At 45.6% G+C, this 22188-nt stretch overlaps 1 protein-coding gene and 1 long non-coding RNA gene across 4 annotated transcripts in view; one reads left to right on the top strand and one right to left on the bottom strand.

The window, feature by feature from the left end:
* Positions 1-4731: 4731 nt before the first annotated feature.
* Positions 4732-12714, bottom strand: LOC115854454 (uncharacterized). 2 transcript variants are annotated; one of them, XR_009564249.1, is made up of 4 exons: positions 12597-12714; positions 11916-12009; positions 6802-6909; positions 4732-6059 (listed from the first exon to the last, which is right to left on the bottom strand). It is a non-coding gene; the product is annotated as an uncharacterized lncRNA (long non-coding RNA). The 2 variants fall into 2 exon arrangements; XR_009564248.1 differs by having other exon boundaries at positions 4732-6909.
* A 3144-nt stretch (positions 12715-15858) lies between these two features.
* The window catches only part of LOC115854453 (syntaxin-binding protein 1), a 72492-nt gene continuing 66162 nt past the window's right edge, over positions 15859-22188 (top strand). For both annotated transcript variants that reach the window (XM_030858600.2, XM_060300397.1), the window contains exon 1: positions 15859-16055. In XM_030858600.2, the coding sequence (XP_030714460.1) occupies positions 16019-16055 (37 nt within the window). In that variant the 5' untranslated portion in view covers positions 15859-16018. The remainder of the gene's footprint in view (positions 16056-22188) is intronic.

Below are 22188 nucleotides of genomic sequence, written 5' to 3'. Positions count from 1 at the left end.
TTTTACCAAGTACTTGCATGTACGGGCTCCATAGGTATTGTACATGAAGCCAGTCGGAGTTCCAGTGGGTGGCTGCCCGTCCGGGAGCCGCTCAGCTTTAGAAGCACGATTTCCCATTTTCTTTCAGTTTTGTCTTTTTATAAAGTCTGAACAATTTCTAAGGTCAGAAGTGTGCTGCTTATGAGCTTAGGTCCTCAAGGTGTCAGCCTTGAGTTGGTTCTGCTCTTCTGCATCTCAGTTTCTCTAGCTGGCAGTAAATCCAGAGCGGGGGCTCTGAGCACTGAATGACCAGTTTGTGTGCGTGTCCCTGGGAGAGCCGTAAATAACTTAAAGTGTTATGATGGGTTTCCCTGTGGGACCACTACTCATCACCAGGATTAATCCTCAGATACTTCCACTAGGTTCTTAGTTGCCTGAGGACACCTCGTGCCCACAAGGAGCAAATATCCCTTTTCTTCAGAGACAAATAGGTTCAATTTCTTGTTTTGTTGTCAAATAGTTTGTTCAGACCATATGTACACAATCTTTCCAATTTAAGCCAAATTAAATAAGGCCATCCAACCCAGTTCACTCCAAAGTTCCTTCTAGGATTTCCCTGTGTAGGAAATTCCCCCCAGGTCCCTGCCTAGGAAATTCCTCCTAGGTCCCTTCCACCCAGGAGTTGTATTGGTACTCCCTTAAGACTCCAAGTCTTAAAATTTTAACAGCTCAGATAAAACTCAGGACCGTCTGATGGGATTAACAGATGCACAGTAACATATATAAAATAGATAAACAACAAGGATCTACTGTATAGCACAGGAATCTATATTCAACATCTTGTAATAAACTAAAATGGAAAATAATTTTTTAAAAAAGAATATAGGGCTTCCCTGGTGGTGCAGTGGTTGAGAGTCCACCTGCCGATGCAGGGGACACGGGTTCGTGTCCCGGTCCGGGAAGATCCCACATGCTGCGGAGCGGCTGGGCCTGTGAGCCATGGCTGCTGAGCCTGCGCGTCCGGAGCCTGTGCTCCGCAACGGGAGAGGCCACAACAGTGAGAGGCCCGCATACCGAAAAAAAAAAAAAAGAATATATATATATATATATATATATATGTATAACTGAATCACTTTGCTGTACGCCTGAAATTAACACAATATTGTAAATCAATTTTACTTCAATTAAAAACAACTCAGAACTGTCCAGAATGAGGTCAGATACCAGGAAGAACTCACCCAAGCACCTGAAGGGTGCTGTGAAGCCTGGAGCTCAAGGGGCTTGTGCTTGGTACTGAGAGCTGGTCCAAAGTAGACCCCATGTGACCACTGGTGGGTTTCTCTGATATCCTGCAGCCTACGCCAAGCAATGTTGACAGAAATCATCAATAATCAATCCATAATAAAGAACAGGAAAGAGTTTGATTTGCGCCAAGCTGAGGATGAAAGCCCGGGAGAAGCCTCTCAGTAGGTCTGAGGACTGCTCCGTTGAAGCATGGTTCCAGCATAGTTTTCTGCCTTACAGAACAAAAAACATACATCACCTTGAACGGACTACATTCCTTCAAGGTTTGAATAGAGGTAGATTTAGTGTACACAGCGAGACAGCAGGACCCTGGTGTCTGGGAAGGGAAACTTATCCCCAAGTGAGTGTCAGCATGAATGCCATATTCTCATTTTCCACACAGATATTCTTTACCTTAACGATGAAAGTAGATGTACTGTGTGTGTTTGACAGGCCTTGAGTCAAGCTGTTTTACTTCACACAAAGTTCAGGGTGAAGCATGCATAAGCCAAAATGACGTCCCCATACCTCAATATATGAAACATTTCTCCATCAGAATGCAATCACCTTACTTATCTTTCTAATCTCTTCCATGGTTCTTAGTCTGTTAAAATTTTCTACTTCCTAGCTCAATTTTGATAGTTTATATTTTGCTGAAAAATCATATTTCCTTTGGTTATTTCAACTTATTACCACAATATTTTAAATCATTACTTTAATGACATCCATATTTGTGTTTATCCTGCCTTTCTCATTCCTAAAGTTGCATATTTTTTTCAATTGGGGTATAGTTGCTTTACAATGTTGTGTTAGTTTCTGCTGTACAGTGAAGTGAATCAGCTATATTTGTGTGTGTGTGTGTGTGTGTGTGTGTGTATATACACATATATATATACCTCCCCTCTTTTTTGGATTTCCTTCCCATTTAGGTCACCACAGAGCATTGAGTAGAGTTCCCTGTGCTACACAGCAAGTTCTCATTAGTTACCTACTTTAAACATAGTAGTGTATATATGTCAATCCCAATCTCCCAGTTCATCCCACCCCTCCTTTCCCCCCTTGGTGTCCATACATTTGTTCTCTATGTCTGTGTCTCTATTTCTGCCTTGCAAACAGGTTCATCTGTACCATTTTTCTAGATTCCACATGCATGCATTAATATATATTTGTTTTTCTCTTTCTGACTTACTTCACTCTGTATGACAGTCTCTAGGTCCATCCACCTCTTTAAAAGTGACCCAGTTTTGTTCCTTTTTATGGCTGAGTAGTATTCCATTGTATATATGTACCACTTCTTCTTTATCCATTCATCTGTCGATGGACATTTAGGTTGCTTCCATGACCTGGCTATTGTAAATAGTGCTTCAATGAACATTGGGATGCATGTGTCTTTTTGAATTATGGTTTTCTCAGGGTATATGCCCAGTAGTGGGATTGCTGGGTCATATGGTAATTCTATTTTTGTTTTTTTAAGGAACCTCCATACTGTTCTCCATAGTGGCTGTATCAATTTACATTCCCACCAACAGTGCAAGAGGGTTCCCTTTTCTCCACACTCTCTCCAGCATTTATTGTTTGCAGATTTTTTGCTGATGGCCATTCTGACGGGTGTGAGGTGATACCTCATTGTAGTTTTCATTTGCATTTCTCTAATAATTAGTTATGTTGAGCATCTTTCCACGTGCCTCTTGGCCATCTGTAGGTCTTCCTTTTTTTTTTTGTAAATTTTTCAAAATATTTATTTATTTATTTATTTGGTTGCACTTGGGTCTTAGTTGCGGCATGTGGGATCTTTGTTGCCACGTGCAGGATCTTTTAGTTGCAGCATGTGGAATCTCTAGTTATGGCATGCAAACTCTTAGTTGTGGTATGTGGGATCTAGTTCCCTGACCAGGGATCGAACCCCGGCCCCCTGCATTGGGAGCGTGGAGACAGCCACTGGACCACCAGGAAATTCCCTGTATGTCATCTTTGGATAAAGTTGCATATTTTTGCTTTCCCTCTTTGCTTTGACTTGCCTTTAGTTAAGATTTTTCTCATTTTCTTTGTCTTTTCAAACAAATTTTATTTATTTTTTCATATTTTTTCCTATATCATTTCTGTCAGCTTTCATCTCATTCTCCCCTCTTCTTTTATTTTATTGCTATTTTTCTAATTTCTCAGGTTGAATATTTGGTTCAGTTGCTTTGGGGCTTTTATTTGGGTTGGCCAAAAATTCGTTGGGGCTTTTCCATAACATCTTACGGAAAAACCCAAATGAACTTTTTGGCCAACCCAATATAAATAATAAAAGTATTTAAGGCTATCAATTTTCTTTCTTTTTTAAAATTAGTTAATTAATTATTTATTTTTGGCTGCATCGGGTCTTAGTTGCAGCACATGAGATCTTTCATTGCGGCACGCAGGCTTCTCTCTAGTTGTGGTGCACTCCAGAGTGTGTGGGTTCTGTAGTTGTGGTGCACGGGCTCCAGAGCTCGTGGGCTCAGTAGTTGCAGCACGTGGGCTTAGTTGCCCCATGGCATGTGGGATCTTAGTTCTCCGACCAGGGATCGAACCCATATCCCCTGCATTGGATGGTGGATTCTTAACCACTGGACCACCAGGGAAACGCTGAGGCTATCAATTTTTCTCTGAGCACAACTTTAACTGTGTCCCAGGTGGTTTTAGTATGAAGAATTCATTTCCTTACTGAGATACTTTTTTTTTTAAAGGATTCTTTTTTAAAAATTTTATTTATTTAATTAATTTATTTTTGGCTGCGTTGGGTCTTCATTGCTGCCTGCGGGTTTTTCTCTAGTTGCGGCGAGCGGGGGCTACTCTTCATTGCACACAGGCTTCTCATTGCGGTGGCTTTTCTTGTTGCAGAGCATGGGCTCTAGGTGTGCGGGCTTCAGTAGTTGTGGCACTCAGGCTCAGTAGTTGTGACTCACGGGCTCTAGAGTGCAGGCTCAGTAGTTGTGGCACACGGGCTTAGTTGCTCCATGGCATGTGGGATCTTCCCGGACCAGGGCTCGAACCTGTGTTCCCTGCATTGGCAGGCGGATTCTTAACCACTGTGCCACCAGCGAAGTCCTGAGATACTTTTAACAATAAAAGTGTACTGTGTTACCTGGGTGATGAAAAGTGAAGAAAAAAAAATACACAAAACCCAACCCCACTGGAGTCCAATTACATCATTCCAGGATTTCCCTGCAGCAGTCAGAGGGGAAAATGCAGGAATTAGGAATGATGAAGGGCATAGCAATGGCAGAGGTTTGAACTTGCTTTTCAAAGAAGGAGACGGGCACTCTTTTAGCAGGACGAGGTTCAAAAGTTGGGTCAGCAATAGGGGTGGTGGGGTGGTGAGAAGTGGATTTTAGAGAAAGAGTGCCCACGGCAGGAGATTTCATCTTCAGAGCAAAGGAGGCTTTTTGGTGGTGCTTTTTTTTTTTTTTTTTTTTAAAGCATCAAAGGAAATGTCAAGGAAGAAAAAGCAAGCTGTAACCCAGGATGCAGAATGCAAAGTCCTGCTTCCTCTCCTCCTCCGTGAGGCCCCATCAGCCGGAGGACTAGGGGCACAGGGGGTGTTTGCAGCCTTTCAACAAAACAGGGCAGAGAGCTGCTTATACATGTGCTCAGACTGCCCTTGGGCTGGCTGTGCTCTTCCAAGGAAAGCAGCAGGCAGTTTTAGGCCCCAGGGTGGGTTGCCCCAAACAGATGGCTTCAGCTTGTTGGGGATCCATTCCACAAAATAACTGCTATTTTTGTTTCGTATATTAAACATCTGCTCAAAGCAGGGCAAGGCTGTGATGCATTTAAGGAGGGCCTTATCAACAGCTGGGGGAGGGTCACAGCTTGGAAGGGAGGGAGGGAAAGATTTGGGGGTTAAGAGGACCCCACTAAGGGACCCCACATGGGGATGCCCTAAAAGTCTGGGCAGTGAACCTTGAGCCTCTGGACAATCAGACCCAGGACCAAAGCCTGCCTCCCCTGCTGACCCCGTGACGGCACCTGAGATACCTCCAGGGTGGGCAGGTAGAGAGAAGGGAGGCAGGTTCCCAAGGTGGACCCCCTTGTCTACCTGCTTCCTGACTCAGAGAGAGGGAGAGGCAGCCGGTGTGATTCAGGGCAAGGAGCCCGGGACCCAGGTTATGCATAAATGGGAAGTGGGGAAACTGATGTCCAAAGGGAAGAAGTGACTGGCCGGGGACCCAACAAGGCAGGACCCTGAGTGCTGGACTCCTGGTTCCCCCAAGGCTCAGTGTCCTGCTCAGTCTGTACCAGGGCGGGGAAGGCTCTTGGCCCTGACTCTCTGTGGAATAAGGTGGGAAGGCAGCTGCTGTGAGGCAGAGGGACGAGTGAGGAAAAGCGAGATGGGAAGACAGTAGACAAAAGGAGAGGGAAGGAGGAGGGGCACGGAGAGGAGGCAAGAAGCCGGAGGGGCCAGAAAGACAGCCTGTGTTCAGTTTGAATAGGGAGGGGCGGGCATCCGTGCTTTTCTCAGGCTATTGAGAGCTTTTCAGGGTCTGCTTTACAAGACACTGGTGCTAGAGGGGTGCATCTGATGAGAAGGACCTCAGGGCACCCTGTCAGGAGCTGGGATGGGGGTTAAGGTATTGCTAAGTGACACTCTGCAATCTAATGATGGGGCAACTGTTCTCCCAGACACCCTCTGAGCCAGCGCCTGAAGCTTTGACCATATGGGGGGCTCTCTTTAAGAACAGTAAAACAGGGACTTCCCTGGCGGCCCAGTAGTTAAGACTCCATGCTTCCACTGCAGGGGGTGCGGTTCTATCCCTGGTCCGGGAACTAGGATCCTGTATGCGGTGCAGCGCGGTCAAAAAAATAAAATAAAATAAAATAAAACAAAATTACAAAAACAAAATTAATTACAGAGCTTTGCAAGGAGCCATGCACCCTCCACCTCTGCTCAGAGCCATCTCTGGTTTCTCCTCCTTCATCCTCTGTAACCCAAGTCCCACCACCTCCATGGAGCCGGAGAGGTGGGAGCAGGTGGTCCCAAGAGCTTAGACTTGGGGGTCAGGCTGATTAAATAAAATTTACATTTTAAGGCAGGACAAGAAAATTTTAACTTAAAATTCTCTCTCTGTCAGTTTGGGCCTCCTCCCTCCCCTGCAGTGTGCAGTGTGCAGTGTGCATCTGCATTTTGCATTAACCAGACCTCCTCAAAGATGGGAGTGCCTACTTGACTGTGGAGATCATTTTTTTTTCTTCTCTTCTGATGCCAGCAATGTGACTTCTTAGAAGACTGGCATTCTTTCCCAACTCTTTAAGGGGTCATGGTGACCTCCTGCTCACTTTGTGCTTACCTGAACTACACGCCTTTGATGAACTTCATGTAAAATGTCAGTATGTCATTTTGATGTATGATCCTTTGTCTTAGAAATGTATATGACTGTGCCTTTGACTTCTAACAGGTAGAATGGTTCTCAGAGCTTCTGAGAGTCTCTCTCTTGGGTTACAACCCTCAGTTTGGCTTGAACAAAATTCTCTTTTTCCTTTTTGATTGTTAATTGAATTTTTGTTGACAAGACAAACCTGGGCTGGCTAAGCCACTTCCTGTGTGATCCAGGCAAGTCACTGCATTCTTGAAACCTCAGATGTCTCATCTGTAAAATGGGCAGGATATTTACCTCCTCAGGACCACTGTAAAGATTAAATAAAATAATATGTATAGCACTCAGCACAGTGTCTAACATATCATAAGCACTCAATAAGTGGCATGCCTGATAAATGGTAAGCATTTTATATATGATTATAATAATCGTCTAAACTGCTTTCCAGTTTTCTGGGTTTTTTTTTTTAATTTTTATAAATTTATTTATTTATTTTTGGTTGCATTGCGTCTTTGTTGCTGCGCGCAGGCTTTCTCTAGTTGTGGCGAGCAGGAGCTACTCTTCGTTGTGGTGCGCGGGCTTCTCATTGCGGTGGCTTCTCTTGTTGCGGAGCATGGGCTCTAGGCACACAGGCTTCAGTAGCTGTAGCACGTGGGCTCAGTAGTTGTGGCTTGTGGGCTCTAGAGCACAGGCTCAGTAGCTGTGGCACACGGGCTTAGCTGCTCCGCGGCATGTGGGATCCTCCTGGACCAGGGCTCGAACCCGTGTCCCCTGCGTTGGCAGGCGGATTCTTAACCACTATGCCACCAGGGAAGTCCTGCTTTCCAGTTTCACTTCAAATGCCATGTCCTCCAGGAAGCCTTTTTTAAAAACATGAAGTGTAACATCCAATAAACGACATAATTAAGTGAGCAGCTCGGTGGGTTTTTACATAAATATGCACCCATGTTACTACCACCCAGATCAAGACACAGATTATTTCCAGAGACCCAGGGCCTCCCACATCTCTCTTCCCAGTCAATGCTCTTTGCTCTCCACCTCCAAGAGATAGTTGTTATCCTGATTTCTATTGTCATAGATTAGACTGTTCCTGAAACCTCATATGCATGGACTCATAGTGTATACTTTCATGGCTGGCTCAAAAAGGCTCTGAAATCTAGAGATGAACAGAGCTCTGTGGTTAAGAGCTCAGGCTTTGGGCTCAGACATACCTGGCTTTAATTTAATCCTGATTTGCCCAGAAATTGACTATGTGCCCCAGAATGCATTACGTGTCAGTTTCCTCATCTTATAAGATGGATATAAATCATCATACGTACTTCATAGGATTTGAGGAGGGGATTAAAAGAGATATTGTGCGTGAAGCACTTGGCACATCAGGGTGCCGAGGGGGTGGTGCTACTTTTATTCATCTCAGTTATATTCTTCCCCTCCCATCCCCATCCTCATGGCTTCTCATGGAGACACAAATGGAGTCCAAACCACAGGAGTACTCACTGGCTTCTACTGTCTATCCTTACCTCCCACATGCCAGGGTTTGAATCCTGGCCCTATCACTTATTGGCTGTGTGACCTTGGACAAATGGCTCAGTTTCCTCGTGTGTAAAATGGAGATAATAATAGTAAATACCTCACAGGTGACGGTTAGGGTTAAATGAACTGATATATGTGAAGCGCTTGGAAGAGTGCTTGACACACAGTATGCCCCATATATACTTGCTTTCATCACCATGTCACCATCATCATTGTTTACCATTCTGCTGGGGAGGGGTTGTCACCTGACTAGGCAGGGTGGTGGAGGGGATCTGGTGGTCTGACTCATCCTTTTCTTTACCAGTCTTTTGTTTTCAGCCCATCCTTTCACTCCCACCTCTGGAAGTCCCTGGTACCAATGATTCCTGAACTTTTCCAAGGTTCCGTGGTTGAGTGGCTAGTCTCCTTCTGGAGGTTCATATTTCCACCTCCTTTTCTCTGTTCACTCATCAACCCTCAACCATGTGCTGTTCATCTTCCAAAGTTTTGTCACTATCTCTCATCTCCCGTTGCCTCTCTTCCTGTTCTTTGTGTCCTCGTGGATTTAAACTTTTTAAGAATTCCCCTGCTAGTATTTTAGTGGGGTTTCAGGAGGAAAAAGAATCCGCCTGATATAATCAGATCTATTTTTCTAAAACAAAATCCTGTTCTTTACTGTTCTTTACTCTTGGAGAAGGAGTATACGGGAATTTGCTTTATTACTTTTCTGTGTTTTTTTAAAGTTTCATTTAAAAATGAGAGAGAGAGATTTCCCCCTATTCAAAAAAGTTCGCTTGATTCTGATCCCCTGTGGGTCATCCAGCCTTTCTCTTCCTCTTTGTTGTCTTTCTTGCAGAAAGATAAATCCATATTTTTGGAGAAGTTTGGAGGATAGCCCCCCTCTCCTCTCAGTCAGTCCTTCCCTGTCTGCACTCTGACTTTTGCCCAGGTCACCAGTGACCTCTCAACGACCAGACCCACCGATGTTTTTTATTTTTAGTCAGAGCCCTGGGGCATGAGGTGTTGTTAGCTATGCCATCTTTCTGCACTCCTGGCTCACACTGTACCTCTCTGACCATTTCCTTTCTGCTTCCTTCTGGTCTCTGCTCCCTTCACTCAGCCTTAAACTGGAGTTCTTCCCAGTGTCCTTTACATGACCAATCCCTAACCCCCTGGGTCATGTGAGTCACTCTTCCTGGAGTCATCACATTGTATGTGCTGACAGGGATGCCCAGAGCTGACTCCTGACTTTGAACTCATATCCAACGTTTTCTCAATGAAGTCTAACCTGCCTATCCCCTTTAAAATGCAAACTATCTCTCTCCAACCCCTACCCAAGCCTAATCCTGCATGCAATCACCTTACTTATCTTTCTAATCCCTTCCATGGTTCTTAGTCTGATCAGGTAACCCTGATCACCCTACTCTATTTTTTATCATCATAGCATTTATCACCTTTTTAACATACTATATAATTTACTATTTACGTATTTATGGTGTTTCCTCCTCTAGAATGTCAGTTTCGTATCTACAGGGAGTTTTCTCTTTTGTTCATTGCTGTATCTGCAATGCCTAGGACCGTGCCTGGCACACAGTAGGTGCTTAATAAATATTGCTGAATTAATGAATTCACACTTTGCCTATGCCAGAGGTTTCCAAACGTGGCAGCCTTTGTGTCTCAGTATGTTTTCATAGCATCCCAGACCCAAAGAAATACCTAATAGCTCTGTTTATGAAGTAGTCAGGACCAAACAACTTCTGTTATATCCTAACAACTTAGTAGCCATTTGAAAAAACAGTACCCATAAATTGAAAATAACCACCACTCCTTACTAATAAGATATGTGCACCTTCTCAGACCTTAGAATCCACCACATCAGACATTAACACCCTCAGTCTCCTGTTCCACATTGATTTTCATGAGTTATTTTCTTCTCCCACATCAATTGCTGAAAACGCAGCTTCAAAGACATGTACATCATAGAAAGAAATGTAGCAGTCTAATGTTGAAACTGTGAACTACGTCCAGCTAATAGGTTCCACAGTGTCCAACAGATGATAAGCATCATTGTGTTTCTCTCCAAAATTTAAAATACTCCACTGTGTTTCTATTTGCTGTGGCACCCCAGGGTGCCTCGCACACAGTTTAACCGTGGGCTTATTTTCTTTTCTTTGGTTGGATTTGATCTTCTCTCTCTTCTCAGCCTCCAGGCTCAGCTCAAATGCCACCTCTTCCATGAAGCTTTCTGGCCCCACTGGCCAAAAACAAACCACATCTAAACCAAATTATTTCTCCAGTTGTAATGAAAACTTCTTCCCCTGGGATCCCATGGCAATTTAACACATAAAAGGCATGAATTGTTCTCTGATACCCAAGGTGTAAACAATGTCATATTTCTTTATTTCTCTAAATTAAATAAAACTCGCTTGGGCTTCCCTGGTGGCGCAGTGGTTGAGAGTCCGCCTGCCGATGCAGGGGACGCGGGTTCGTGCCCCGGTCCGGGAAGATCCCACATGCCGCGGAGCAGCTGGGCCCGTGAGCCATGGCCGCTGAACCTGCGCGTCCAGAGCCTGTGCTCCGCAACGGGAGAATCACAACAGTGAGAGGCCCGCGTACGGAAAAAAAAAAAAAAAAAAACTCGCTTGAAGCCCCCACTGTCTGAGGTTGCTAAACTTCACTTGGATGGTATTTTTGTGTGGCTCTGTCCTTGTTCCTGGGCTGGATCAGGACTATGGGACATTCACAGTCCAGGCAAAACTGAGCTGTCCACAACAGCTGTCCTCAGAGGCTGCCACCATAGTGCTCACCAGTCCATTCAAAAGTGGTTGGCTCTAATCTGCTCCCCCAGAGCCACGCTAAGCAGAGGGACTCATTCCTGGCTCTCAGGGCCACGGGGGAAGGTCCTAGTGCTTGGTGCCCAGGCATTCACACCACCACCCCTGTCCAAAGCCCTGAGCGCTCCAGGACTCCATGTGCATGGGAGAGACATCAGTGCTACTCAGAACCTGCGCCTTGGGGGAATCAACCTCCACCTTCCAAAAGAGGCATTAATCTCCCAGAGTTTACATGCAGGTAACCTGGGGACTGGACGTGGCCCTCAGATGTGTTTTGTTTAGCCAGTGTGGTGTTATTAAATTTCTTTTTTTATAAACTTATTTATTTATTTTTGGCTGCGTTGGGTTCCCACTGCTGCACGCGGGCTCTCTTTTTAGCTGCAGCAAGCGGGGACTGCCTCTCCCTACGGTGCACAGGCGTCTCATTAAGGTGGACTTTCTTGTTGCGGAACACAGGCTCCACGAGTGCGGCCCTCAATAGTTGTGGCACATGGGCTCAGTAGTTGTGGCTCGCGGGCTCTAGAGCACAGGCTCAGCAGCTGCGGTGCACGGGCCCAGCTGCTCTGCGGCCCGTGGGATCCTCGCGGCCCAGGGCTCAAACCCGTGTCCTCTGCACCAGCAGGTGGATTCCCAATCACTGCACCACCAGGGAAGCCCTACATTTTTTTTTAATCCATTGCAACACTTCGACTTACTGGGGGATGCCGAAATGTTTACAATCAAGATCCTTGGTCGTTGCATGTAAACCAGTGGTTGGAGCTGAGTAAGGACTGCCCCCCGCCCTGACTCCCCGCAAGGCACGTGCTTTGCCGTTGGCCACATCTGTAGTGTTACATCTGTCTGGCCCCTACACTCCTTTGAGTTTGAGAACCTAGCCTACGCTTTTGAAAACAAAGCCTTTTTCATATTGTATTCCGACCTCAAACACAAAAAACTGTTAACTCACTCTTTCCGGCAAGGATGTACCAACCTGAAGCACTCCAGGCCCTGCCGCTCTTTGTAGGTGTGGCGGGTAGTGGGTGGCTGCGCTGGAGACAATTACATTTTCATTCTCTGCCTGTGAACTACAGCAGCAAAAAAACAGGAAACCGACTGAACGCTCTGTAACTGTATTCAGCACTGATGTATTCAGACTCGTTATGCCATTTTTAATGATATTAATAGCTAACATTTATTGGGTCCTTAATAGGTTCCCGGTACTAGGTAAAGAACCTTATTAACATTATCTTGAATTCATTAGAAACTTCTTCTAAAAAAATGCAGCAGAATCTAAAAGCCCAGAGACCAGGAGGTGGGGGTGGGGGTGAACACGAAAAAATGCAGCTGATGATGCAGCTTAAAAGCAGAAGGGAGGCAGGTGCAAGCCCGAGACTGTCGGAGAAGAGGCCCAGACTCTGGACCCAGGGCTCTCCAACAGGCCCCTGTACGTGGGGGGCCCAAGTCAGTTGGTCCGCGCTATCAGGGCTGGTGGAGGCCACGGTACTCGGTTTCTTCCGTCTCTCCCTGCTCCGCCCAGTTGCCTACTCTGGGTTGTTTGTCTCTCTCTCCCCGCACGCCCCCCACCACCGTTCTCGGTCCCTCCATGCGGCTCCCTGTCTCTATTCCCTGACCCCCTAGCTTCTCCCCTCTCTGTTCTGCATCCGTCTCCCACCTGCCGGGCTCCTGGCGCAGCGGCCAAGCCGCAAGCAAGCTCCCCGCCGTCACGTGACATAAGCGTAAATCACAGGATTCTTCCCACCCCCAGAGGTTGGCCGGCACCCGGGTTCTGCAGAGGCTGCAGGCCGCGCATGCGCAGCTACAAGCGCACCTGCCCAGCGGGCGGGCGGGGCCGCGGACCAAACCGGCGCATCCAGGGGCCACTGCCCCCCCACCCGACCCCCTCAGGCTGGACAGGAGCAAGGGTTAGTGGACCCGCCTGAGCCCCGACTCCCAAGAGGTTCGGTTCCCGTTGCTGATACGCTCCCAGCAAGAGGTCCACACATCTAAACCTGTCCTTAGGTCAGGGCACTGAGGCTGCACCTGGGCGCTGGACGTTCTCCTCTGAGCATCAGGAAGTCGGAGCGCAAGTCCCAGGTCTGCTCTTAGAGCCGTGTGACCTTGGGCAAGTGACTTGACCTCCCTGTGCCCCTGGAAAATGTAATAATAATAGCACCGGGGGCTTCCCTGGTGGCACAGTGGTTAAGAATCCACCTGCCAATGCAGGGGACACCGGTTCGAGCCCTGGTCTGGGAAGATCCCACATGCTGCGGAGCAACTAAACCCCTGTGCCACAACTACTGAACCTGCGCTCTAGAGCCCACGAGCCACAAGTACTGAAGCCTGCGCACCCAGAGCCTGAGCTCCACAATAAGAGAGGTCACCGCAATGAGAAGCCCACGCAACCACAATGTGGAGTAGTCCCCGCTCGCCGCAACTAGAGAAAGCCGCGCGCAGAAACAAAGACCCAATGCAGCCAAAAATAATAAATAAATAAATAAATAAATTTTTAAAAAAAGCTCCGACCTTGTGGGGCCATAGTGAGAATTCGATGAAAATTCATGAGAGCCCTTTGTGTGGTGCCTGGCGGGTATCAAACGTACTGCATATAAAGAATACAGTGCAAAGGATAGTGCTGTGTGATGACTGAGCGAGGATTTTATCTTATCGTGCAGGTCATCACCCTGGGTCCTCAGAGGCACCCTTCTAGAGAAGCCTGGAAGTTTTATTGTCCCTGTTTCACAGATGGAGAAATCAAGGCTCAGAGATGTCAAGAGGTCTTGGAACAGGTCTTGCATTCTACATCCAGAGAGATTCCAATCCGACACTCCTGAGTCAGGGGTTCCTGAGTGAGTTCACAGTCTGTCACCCTACTCACTTTTTCAACCATCCTATTTAAAACAACATCTGTTCTGATTTTTGCCATCCCTATTAAACATCTCAGGTACACATCCACAGGAAAGAATTTCTTTTTTTATCCTTCCGCAGAAAATAAGGAGCTGCTATGTTTTATTTTCTGTGGCCTTTGAGGAGGTCTCCAGCAGGTTCCAGGCCACCCAAAAGTCCTGGAGTTCTGCAGCAAGGCCTACCTCTAGCAGCTTCTTTCCTACTCTGTCCCTCAGGCTCTCTTCCCTCTGGTCACACTGGTCCCTCTCTGTTCCTGGAAAAGTCAAACTCCTTTCTGACACCTTCTGTATATCCGCCTAGGACACTCTCCCCATCCCCTCTTGCTACCTTTTACTAATCTCAGGAAGCCTGCCCTGACTGCACCTTACCTGGTCCACTGGGTCAGGTGCTCTGTCATTTGCTCTCAGAACCCTCTGTCCTTCTGCTTCAGCACTTATTAGAACAGTAACTCCTTGATTCCTGTCTGTTTCCTCAGCTAGAATACTGGTTCCTTGAGGGTAGTCTCTATTGACACGTGCCAGAGGGTCAAGGAGGGAGCATGTGGCATCACAAGTGCATTCTAGTTCCCCTCACATTTACAAACTATCTCCTCCTTTTCCAAATGCAACCCAAGGCTATCAGTACCTTCCTTGGGTAAAAGGCAGAGCCCAGACATGAAGAGATGACAGGTGAACACTTTCCCTCTCTGGGAAGCCATATGAAGGTTCTGTTAGGGTAGACTGAACTGAGGATGAGAAAATGGTCAAATCTTCATGCCCTGGGGCTGGTGGCTGAACTAGGACATGTGGCCCCTCATCCTGGCTCGGCCAGTGTTCACTGTGTGACCTTAGGAAAGTCTTCCTTTAGGCCTCAACTTCTTTAGTTGTTGCTCAGTATAAAATAATGGTTCAGAATTCAGATTCTAAAATTAGATCTTTATCACTTACTAGCAAGGCACTTATCTTCTCTGAGTCTGTTTCCCCATCTGTAAAATATTATATTTATTAATAATATAAAGGAGCTAGCTCACAGAGCTGTTCCAAAAATTTAATGAGTATTCATTGATTTTGTGACTACCAGTTCTCTTGTCCTTTTTGACTTTAAATTGGCTCAACTCATTTTTCTTTGAAGCCAGAGGGGAGCCCTGTCCCATATTTCAAAAGCAATCTCCCCTGTCAACTAAATCGAGCAAAAACTGACCTGGGACCACTTTGGTAAATGTGGACTCCAGGAAGGAGATACTGACCAGAGTCATCACACAGCATATTCCTATTCGATTTGGCACCTAAATATTTCTAGACTTTTGTTGCCCAAAGACTAGGATCGGTGTCTGCCTTGTACATGGCTGGAGCTCCAATGCCTAGAACAGCGGCTTACGTATAGTAGTGAGAGAACAATAAATATTTGCTAATGAATGAAACACAACCTGAGAGCAAATCTAGTACTCAGTTTCTGAGCCTATTTTTTTTCATCTGAAAATGGAGATTAAAAATAATGTCCAATTATTGCGAGGATTTAATGAGATGATGCATGTAAGAGCTCAGTGAATGGTGGATTTATGGATATGGGTACCCAAAGAGATAGAGATAGTGTCGATAAACCTTACGTTTTGGGGAGTGGGTACTAGTAATAAGATCTAGCTTCTGAGTTCCTTTTGTGGGCGGGGGTGTGGGGAGGGTGAGGGGTGGATGTAAGGTTCCCAGAAAGAGGTAAGACAGACCACAGCGGCGTTTCAGGAAGATGGAATGCGTCGGTAGCCTGAGGCCAGGGATTCAGGTGCGGAGGCTGCGGAGAAGATTCTTGGACCCGGCGTCCCGGGAGCGCGCGGTGTCCCGGCCGCGCGCGGCGCATGAGATTAGGGGAAGGGCGTGGCTCTCCCACCAGCCAGGGACCTCCTCGCTTCCAGCCGCATCTCGGCGGGCGGGGCCGAGCCTCCGGGCCGCAGTGTGATTGGCGGAGGCGAGCGGGTGACGCTAACGGCTGGCGCGAGACCCCGCCCCCGTCCGGCCCCGCCCCCCCGCGCGCGCCGGCGGGTCGGCAGCCTCTCTCTGGCTCGCGCCGCGCCCCCGCGCCGAGTCCGCGCGTCAGTCGATCCCGAGCGCGGCTGCAGGGCGGCGGGCTGCAGCTAGCAGAGCGCGCCGACCCTAGGAGGTGCCGGTGTCCGCAGGCGTCGCGTGAGGAGGCTCGGAGCCCAGAGACTAGCGCAGCGCGATGGCCCCCATTGGCCTCAAAGCGGTGGTCGGAGAGAGTAAGTGGAGTCGGGGTCCTCCCCGCAGGCGGCGGCTACGGCTGCCCGGGAAAAGCCGGGCGCCGTACCTGCCCGCAGCGCCCCGGCCTCCGCGCTGGCCTCTCGCCCCGCTTGGCCCGGGGCTTCTGGCTGGGAGGGTCCCGTTATTCCGGCGCCGCCCTCCTCGGAGGGAAGTCCCTCCCGGCCTCCTGCGGCCCGCGTCCTCTTCCCTTCTTCCCCAGCTCTTCTCTTCCCGCATTCCTTCCCCTTCCGCCCCCCCCACCTTTGCTCCATCCCTTACCCTTCATCCCACCCCTCCCCTCTTCGCCCTATCCCTCTCTTCCCTCTTTACCTCCATCTCCCTCCACCCCCATCGCTCCATCCCTCCCCCTTCACCCCTGGCACCCCATCCCTCCCCCTTCACCTCGCCTTTACCCCCTGCAGCCCATTATCCTCCCCTGCACCCCCATTCTTCACTCCCAGTACCTTCCCCTCATTTCCTCTCTCCTTTTCCTCGCCTTTATTCCCTAAGCTCCTTGATTCCACTCCTTTTCCCGTTCTCCAGTCCCTCCCTCTTTTCCACCCTCCTTCGTGAGTCGTGACGAGCGAGATCCCGGCCTGCGTCCTCCTCCCCCTTCCTCCTTCCTCCCGGGAGCCGGAGCCGCGGTCCCCGGCTGCAGAGACCCACCTGGGAGCGGCTCCGCGCGCCCTGGCTCAGACGCGCCACTCGCCCAGCCTGGGCCACTCCTGGTAGCTGGAGAGAAGCCTGTTTTCCAAAGGCTTGGCTCTGCTGGGCTGAGGCCGCCTCTCTCCTCCTCCCGATCCTGGGTCTTTGCTTCAAGGGCGGGGTCTTATCAGGGTCCTGAAGTGTCTTAAATCACCCGGGAGACGAGGAAGGCTTTAGTGTGCGCGGGAGGAGTGGCCCTGCCCAGCACCGCAGTCTGCAGTCTCCCTGTTCGCAGGACTCAGCCGATGCTTGGTTTCGGGCAGTTCCAGCCACTGTTGCAGGGAGGAAATGGTTGTTCGTGGGTTTGGATGAAAGGCTCAACGTAAATGGATTTTAAAAAATGGATGGTGGAGCGTGTGGGCTGCAGCGGAGTGAGCTCTGACGGTGGTGATATTTGGAAAACGGCGTCCCCAGTGCTAAATAAGCTTGATGATCTGTGTGGGCAAATAGTGCCTCTTCAATATTTCGGCTGTTTCTTTAACAGAAAATGTGAGAGGATTGCTGTAACTTTCGCTACGTCTTTTGGAATTGAGAGAATTAAAAGTGGACTTTGTGGGAGAGGATAAGAAAGGAAATAGAATAAAAATGGTGGAAATTAGTTTCCTTTCCAATGATTCTGTCATATTAGAGCAATTCCTCTCGCTCGCTCTCTCTCTGGTTGTCAAATGTTTTTGACTGTAATGGTCCTTTTGAGGCATCATAATTGTTTCTTCTTCCTTATTCCTTTCGTTGGTATATAGAAAATATTCCCCATTGTACAACCTTATCTGACCTATTACACCAGAAGAAAATTGTTGTAAAAACTGAACCCCCAAATGAGCAAGTTTTTAAAAAAGTGTCCACGATAATTATCACCTGCCTTCCCCATGCGGTAAAGGTTCTGAATCACATACGTTCTATTTTTAAAGGCCAATCGAAGCGTTTAGGGCTGGAAGGACCCATAGGGATCCTTTAATGTCAACACGCTCATTTTACCCTTGGGAAAGAAATGGAGGCTCAGAGCAGTTAAATGAGTTGCCAAAATCAGTGTTAATTAATTTTTCAAAAACCTGGTGTCCATTTCCTTGCAGCATTAGTAAAAAATAACTTTCTTCATTGTTCTAGATATACCATTTCCTTCCAGTATGCTTTTTAAAGGGTGTGAAATGTGGATTGTTATGTTACATTCTTTTAAATGTTATATTTGAATAAGGTGCTTTTTAAAACAAAATCCCGAAAACAGGTGTTACAGAAATCACGTTTTTGCATCCTTTTGCCGTGACCCTTGTTCATGCAGGTAGCTCCCCCCAACTTTTAGAAGCAAGTATCAAAAAAAAAAAATTAATATGCAATATGGTCAAAATTTATTTTCTGAAATAAAGCAAAGGCACTGTTTACAAAAATAAAACCAAACCAATTTTACATAAAGTTGGTGAATGTGTGAACAGCATTCTACTTCTATAACAATTGAGTTAGGTATAAATTTTAGAAAAAATATTTTTGCAATTCTTTGTCAGTGACACAAAGAATTCTGTTAATTCTGACTCCTAATTTCAGATGGGGTTTCTAGCTTTGCCTTTTTCCTCTAAAAATAGGAGTAAAACAAAGATGTTTTTTAACCAACACGCACCGGTTTAAATGTCATCTTCACAGCCTGGTCTTCCCGGTCTAAATTAACACCTCATAGTCACTGTTTATCATATTCCCTAATTTTATTTTCTTCATAGCACTTAAAATGATCTGAAGTGATATTGTTTCATTTTTTGTTTTTTTGGTTGGTGCGTTTTTTGTCTGTTTGTTTTTGTTTTTTGGTACTTGTTTGATTGTTTCATCCACTTGAATGTTGCTTCCGGGAGAGAATGGTCTTTATCTGATATGTTCATCCCTGTATCCCATACCAAAAACAGTGGCTGGTCATAGTTGGTAGTCAATAAATATTCATGGAATGAATCAGTGTTCTTAAGGATATGATTGAGAGGAAGGTAAATGTAGTTTTTGGCTTCCTGTCACATCTTTCTAAGTTGAGTTTTAGAGTGGCGGTAGGTACAGACACAACAAAAGTAGAGGAGATGGGTGTTAGCTGTTCATTCAACAAAGGTTTGTTCAGAGCCTGGTAGGAATTATGGGGGAATACAGGGACACTAAAATGTGGCACAGTGTCACACTCTTATGACAGACACAGACAATCCTGAGATGCCCTCCCTGTCACTCCCCTGACATACTTAAGGTATAACCAGTGTATTGCACTTCTTTGTGTTGGTCTCCAACTAGACCAGAAGCTCTTTCATGGGAGAGTAGGACCTCATCTTATTCTTAAGTCTGTCTGGTTTGTTTGTTTGTTTTTTTTGAATATGTATACTCCTTTTTTTTCTTTTTCTTCTTTTTTAAATTGGGGTATAGTTGCTTAACAATGTTGTGTTAGTTTCTGCTGCACAGTGAAGTGAATCAGCTATATGCATATATATCCCCTCTTTTTTCTTCCCATTTAGGCCACCACAGAGCATTGAGTAGAGTTCCCTGTGGTATACAGCAGGTTCTCATTAGTTATCTATTTTATACATATTAGTATATATATGTCAATCTCAATCTCCCAATTCATCCCACCCCCGCCTTTCCCCCCTTGGTGTCCATATGTTTGTTCTCTACATCTGTGTCTCTATTTCTGCCTTGCAAACAGGTTCATCTGTACCATTTTCCTAGATTCCTAGATTCCACATATGTGCGTTAAGATACGATATTTGTTTTTCTGTTAAGTCTGTCTTTAGTGTGAGAGTTAGTGCTTAAATGTTGGATGAATGACTTAATCTTTATGTATAGCGATTCAGAGAATGGGCTCTGGATTTGAACTAGCTGGGATAAAATTCTGATCTACCACTATTAGCTGTGTGACTTTGGTAAATAATGGAACCCTTTTGTGCTTCAATTTCTTCATCTATAAAATGGGTAATAATAGCACCTACCTTATGTGGTTCTATGAGTATTAAATGAGGTAATGCAGGTATAGCGTCTGATACAGTTCTTGACACACAGTAAATTCAGTCAATATTATCATTATGAAAAGATCAACAAAGAGGTTCAGTACAAATGTTAGAGGATTTCAAGAAGAGAGAGAATACTTCTTTCCTGGGGGGCCAGGGTTTTGGGGGAGAAAGTGGAGTCTTCGGTAAACTTCTTGAACGAGGTACAAATGAGCTGGAAAATGGAAGAATAGACCTGAAGAATATATGGATGATTTGTAACCTGACCCAACTTCTGTTTCCAGTTCTACTCATTTCTTCACTTATTTTTTCTTTTCTTTCTATAAAATGTAGTTTTTTTTCTTTCTTTTTTTTTTTTCAGCTGTTGACTTTGCAAAGAGATTGTAAGAGAAAGGAGAATTTCATTTATTTTTTATTTATTTATTTATTTTTTTCGGTACATGGGCCTCTTACTGTTGTGGCCTCTCCCGTTGCGGAGCACAGGCTCCGGATGCGCAGGCCCAGCGGCCATGGCTCACCGGCCCAGCCACTCCGCGGCATGTGGGATCTTCCCGGACCAGGGCACGAACCCGTGTCCCCTGCATCGGCAGGCGGACTCTCAACCACTGCGCCACCAGGGAAGCCCGAGAATTTCATTTTTTAAAAATAATTTTTGAATTTTATTTTATTTATTTTTTTATACAGCAGGTTCTTATTAGTCATCAATTTTCATTTATTTTAAATTTTAGAATTTCACTTATTTTTTTATGCAGGTTCTTATTAGTTGTTTTTTTTTTTTTTTCCGGTACGTGGGCCTCTCACTGCCGTGGCCTCTCCCGTTGCGGAGCACAGGCTCCGGACGCGCAGGCCCAGCGGCCATGGCTCACCGGCCCAGCCACTCAGCGGCATGTGGGATCTTCCCGGACCAGGGCACGAACCTGTGTCCCCTGCATCGGCAGGCGGACTCCCAACCACTGCACCACCAGGGAAGCCCTAGTTATCCATTTTATACATATTAGTGTATATATCTCAGTCTCAATCTCGAAAATTTCATTTTTTTCGAGACATTGTTTTATCTAGTTTATGTTAATGGATAATGTTTCAATTATGTAAATCCATGTTGTAATCCAAAATTTACTCGTTCCCTGAAGTTTTGTCAGTGTGTTTCAAAGATGCAAGGATTACAAAATGTACTGTTTTTCTTGTTTCCTCGCTGTTAGCAATTTCTCCTCATGTTAGTTTATAAGAATCACATTCTTTTGGAAAAGAATGTAGTTTCAATTTGTGTATTAAATATATTACATAGCTTTTTCAGATGGAGTCCTGGGTCATAGGATGTTTTAGAAGTTGACAGGACACCTACATTGAAGCAGTTTTCATTCATTCTTACACTTTTTTTGTAAAGAAACTTTGGTTAGCATACAGATAATTTAAGTGTTATATTTTGACATATATTAAATTCATGTTGCATTTTTTCATTTCTAAATTAAGGTATAATTTGCATAAGTAAAATTTACCCTTTTTAGTGAACAGTTCTTCAAATTTCAGCCATTACATACAGTCATATAGTCACTACCATAATCAAAATACAGAACAGGTCATCATCCCCCAGATTCCCTTGTACAGCCCCTTTATGGTCATCCTGCCCTCCCACCCCCAGGCCTGGCAACCACTGAACTGTTTTCTGTTCCTATATGTTTGCCTTTTCCAGAATGTCATTATCAATGGAATCATACAGTATGTAGCTTTTTGAATGTGCCTTCTTTAAATTAGCATAATGCATTTGACAGTCATCCATGTTGCATATATCTGTAGTTTGTCCCTTCTCATTGCCAACTACTCTTCTGTTGTACGAATGTACTACAGTTTCTCCATTCCCCAGCTAAAGGGCATTTGAGTTATTCACTTTCTGGGCAATTGCAAATGCTTCTATAACGCTTCTAGAAGCAGTCACAGGTTTTGTGTGAACATATCACTTGGATATGTAAATACCTAGGAGTGGGATTAATGGGTTGTATGATAAGTGTGTGTTTAACTTTATAAGAAACTGTCAAATTGTTTTCCAGAGTGGCTATACCGTTTTACATTTTTCACCAGCATCCTTGTTAGTCCTTGGTATTGTCAGTTTAAAAAATTTTAGCCATTCTCAGAGGTAGTGGTGTCTTATGATTTTAATTTGCATTTTCCTAATGACTAATAGTGTTAAGCATTTTTTCATGTGTTTATTTGCCATCTGTGTATCTTCTTTGGTGAAATGTCCAAATCTTTTGCATATTTTTTATTGGGTTGTCTGTTTTCTTATTATTTTAGTTTTGATAGGTCTTTATGTATTCTGGGTACATTTCTTTCATCAGATATGTGAGTTACAAATATTTTCTCACAGTTTGTGACTTGTCTTTTCATTCTATTAACAGTATTTTTTTTTTTTTTTTTTTTTTTTTGCGGTACGCGGGCCTCTCACTGTTGTGGCCTCTCCCGTTGCGGAGCACAG

This window comes from Globicephala melas, chromosome 6, assembly GCF_963455315.2.
Source record: "Globicephala melas chromosome 6, mGloMel1.2, whole genome shotgun sequence".
NCBI classification, from domain to species: Eukaryota; Metazoa; Chordata; class Mammalia; order Artiodactyla; family Delphinidae; genus Globicephala; species Globicephala melas.
Note: the sequence above shows the minus strand (reverse complement) of the source record. Positions and strands in the feature narration are given on the sequence as shown.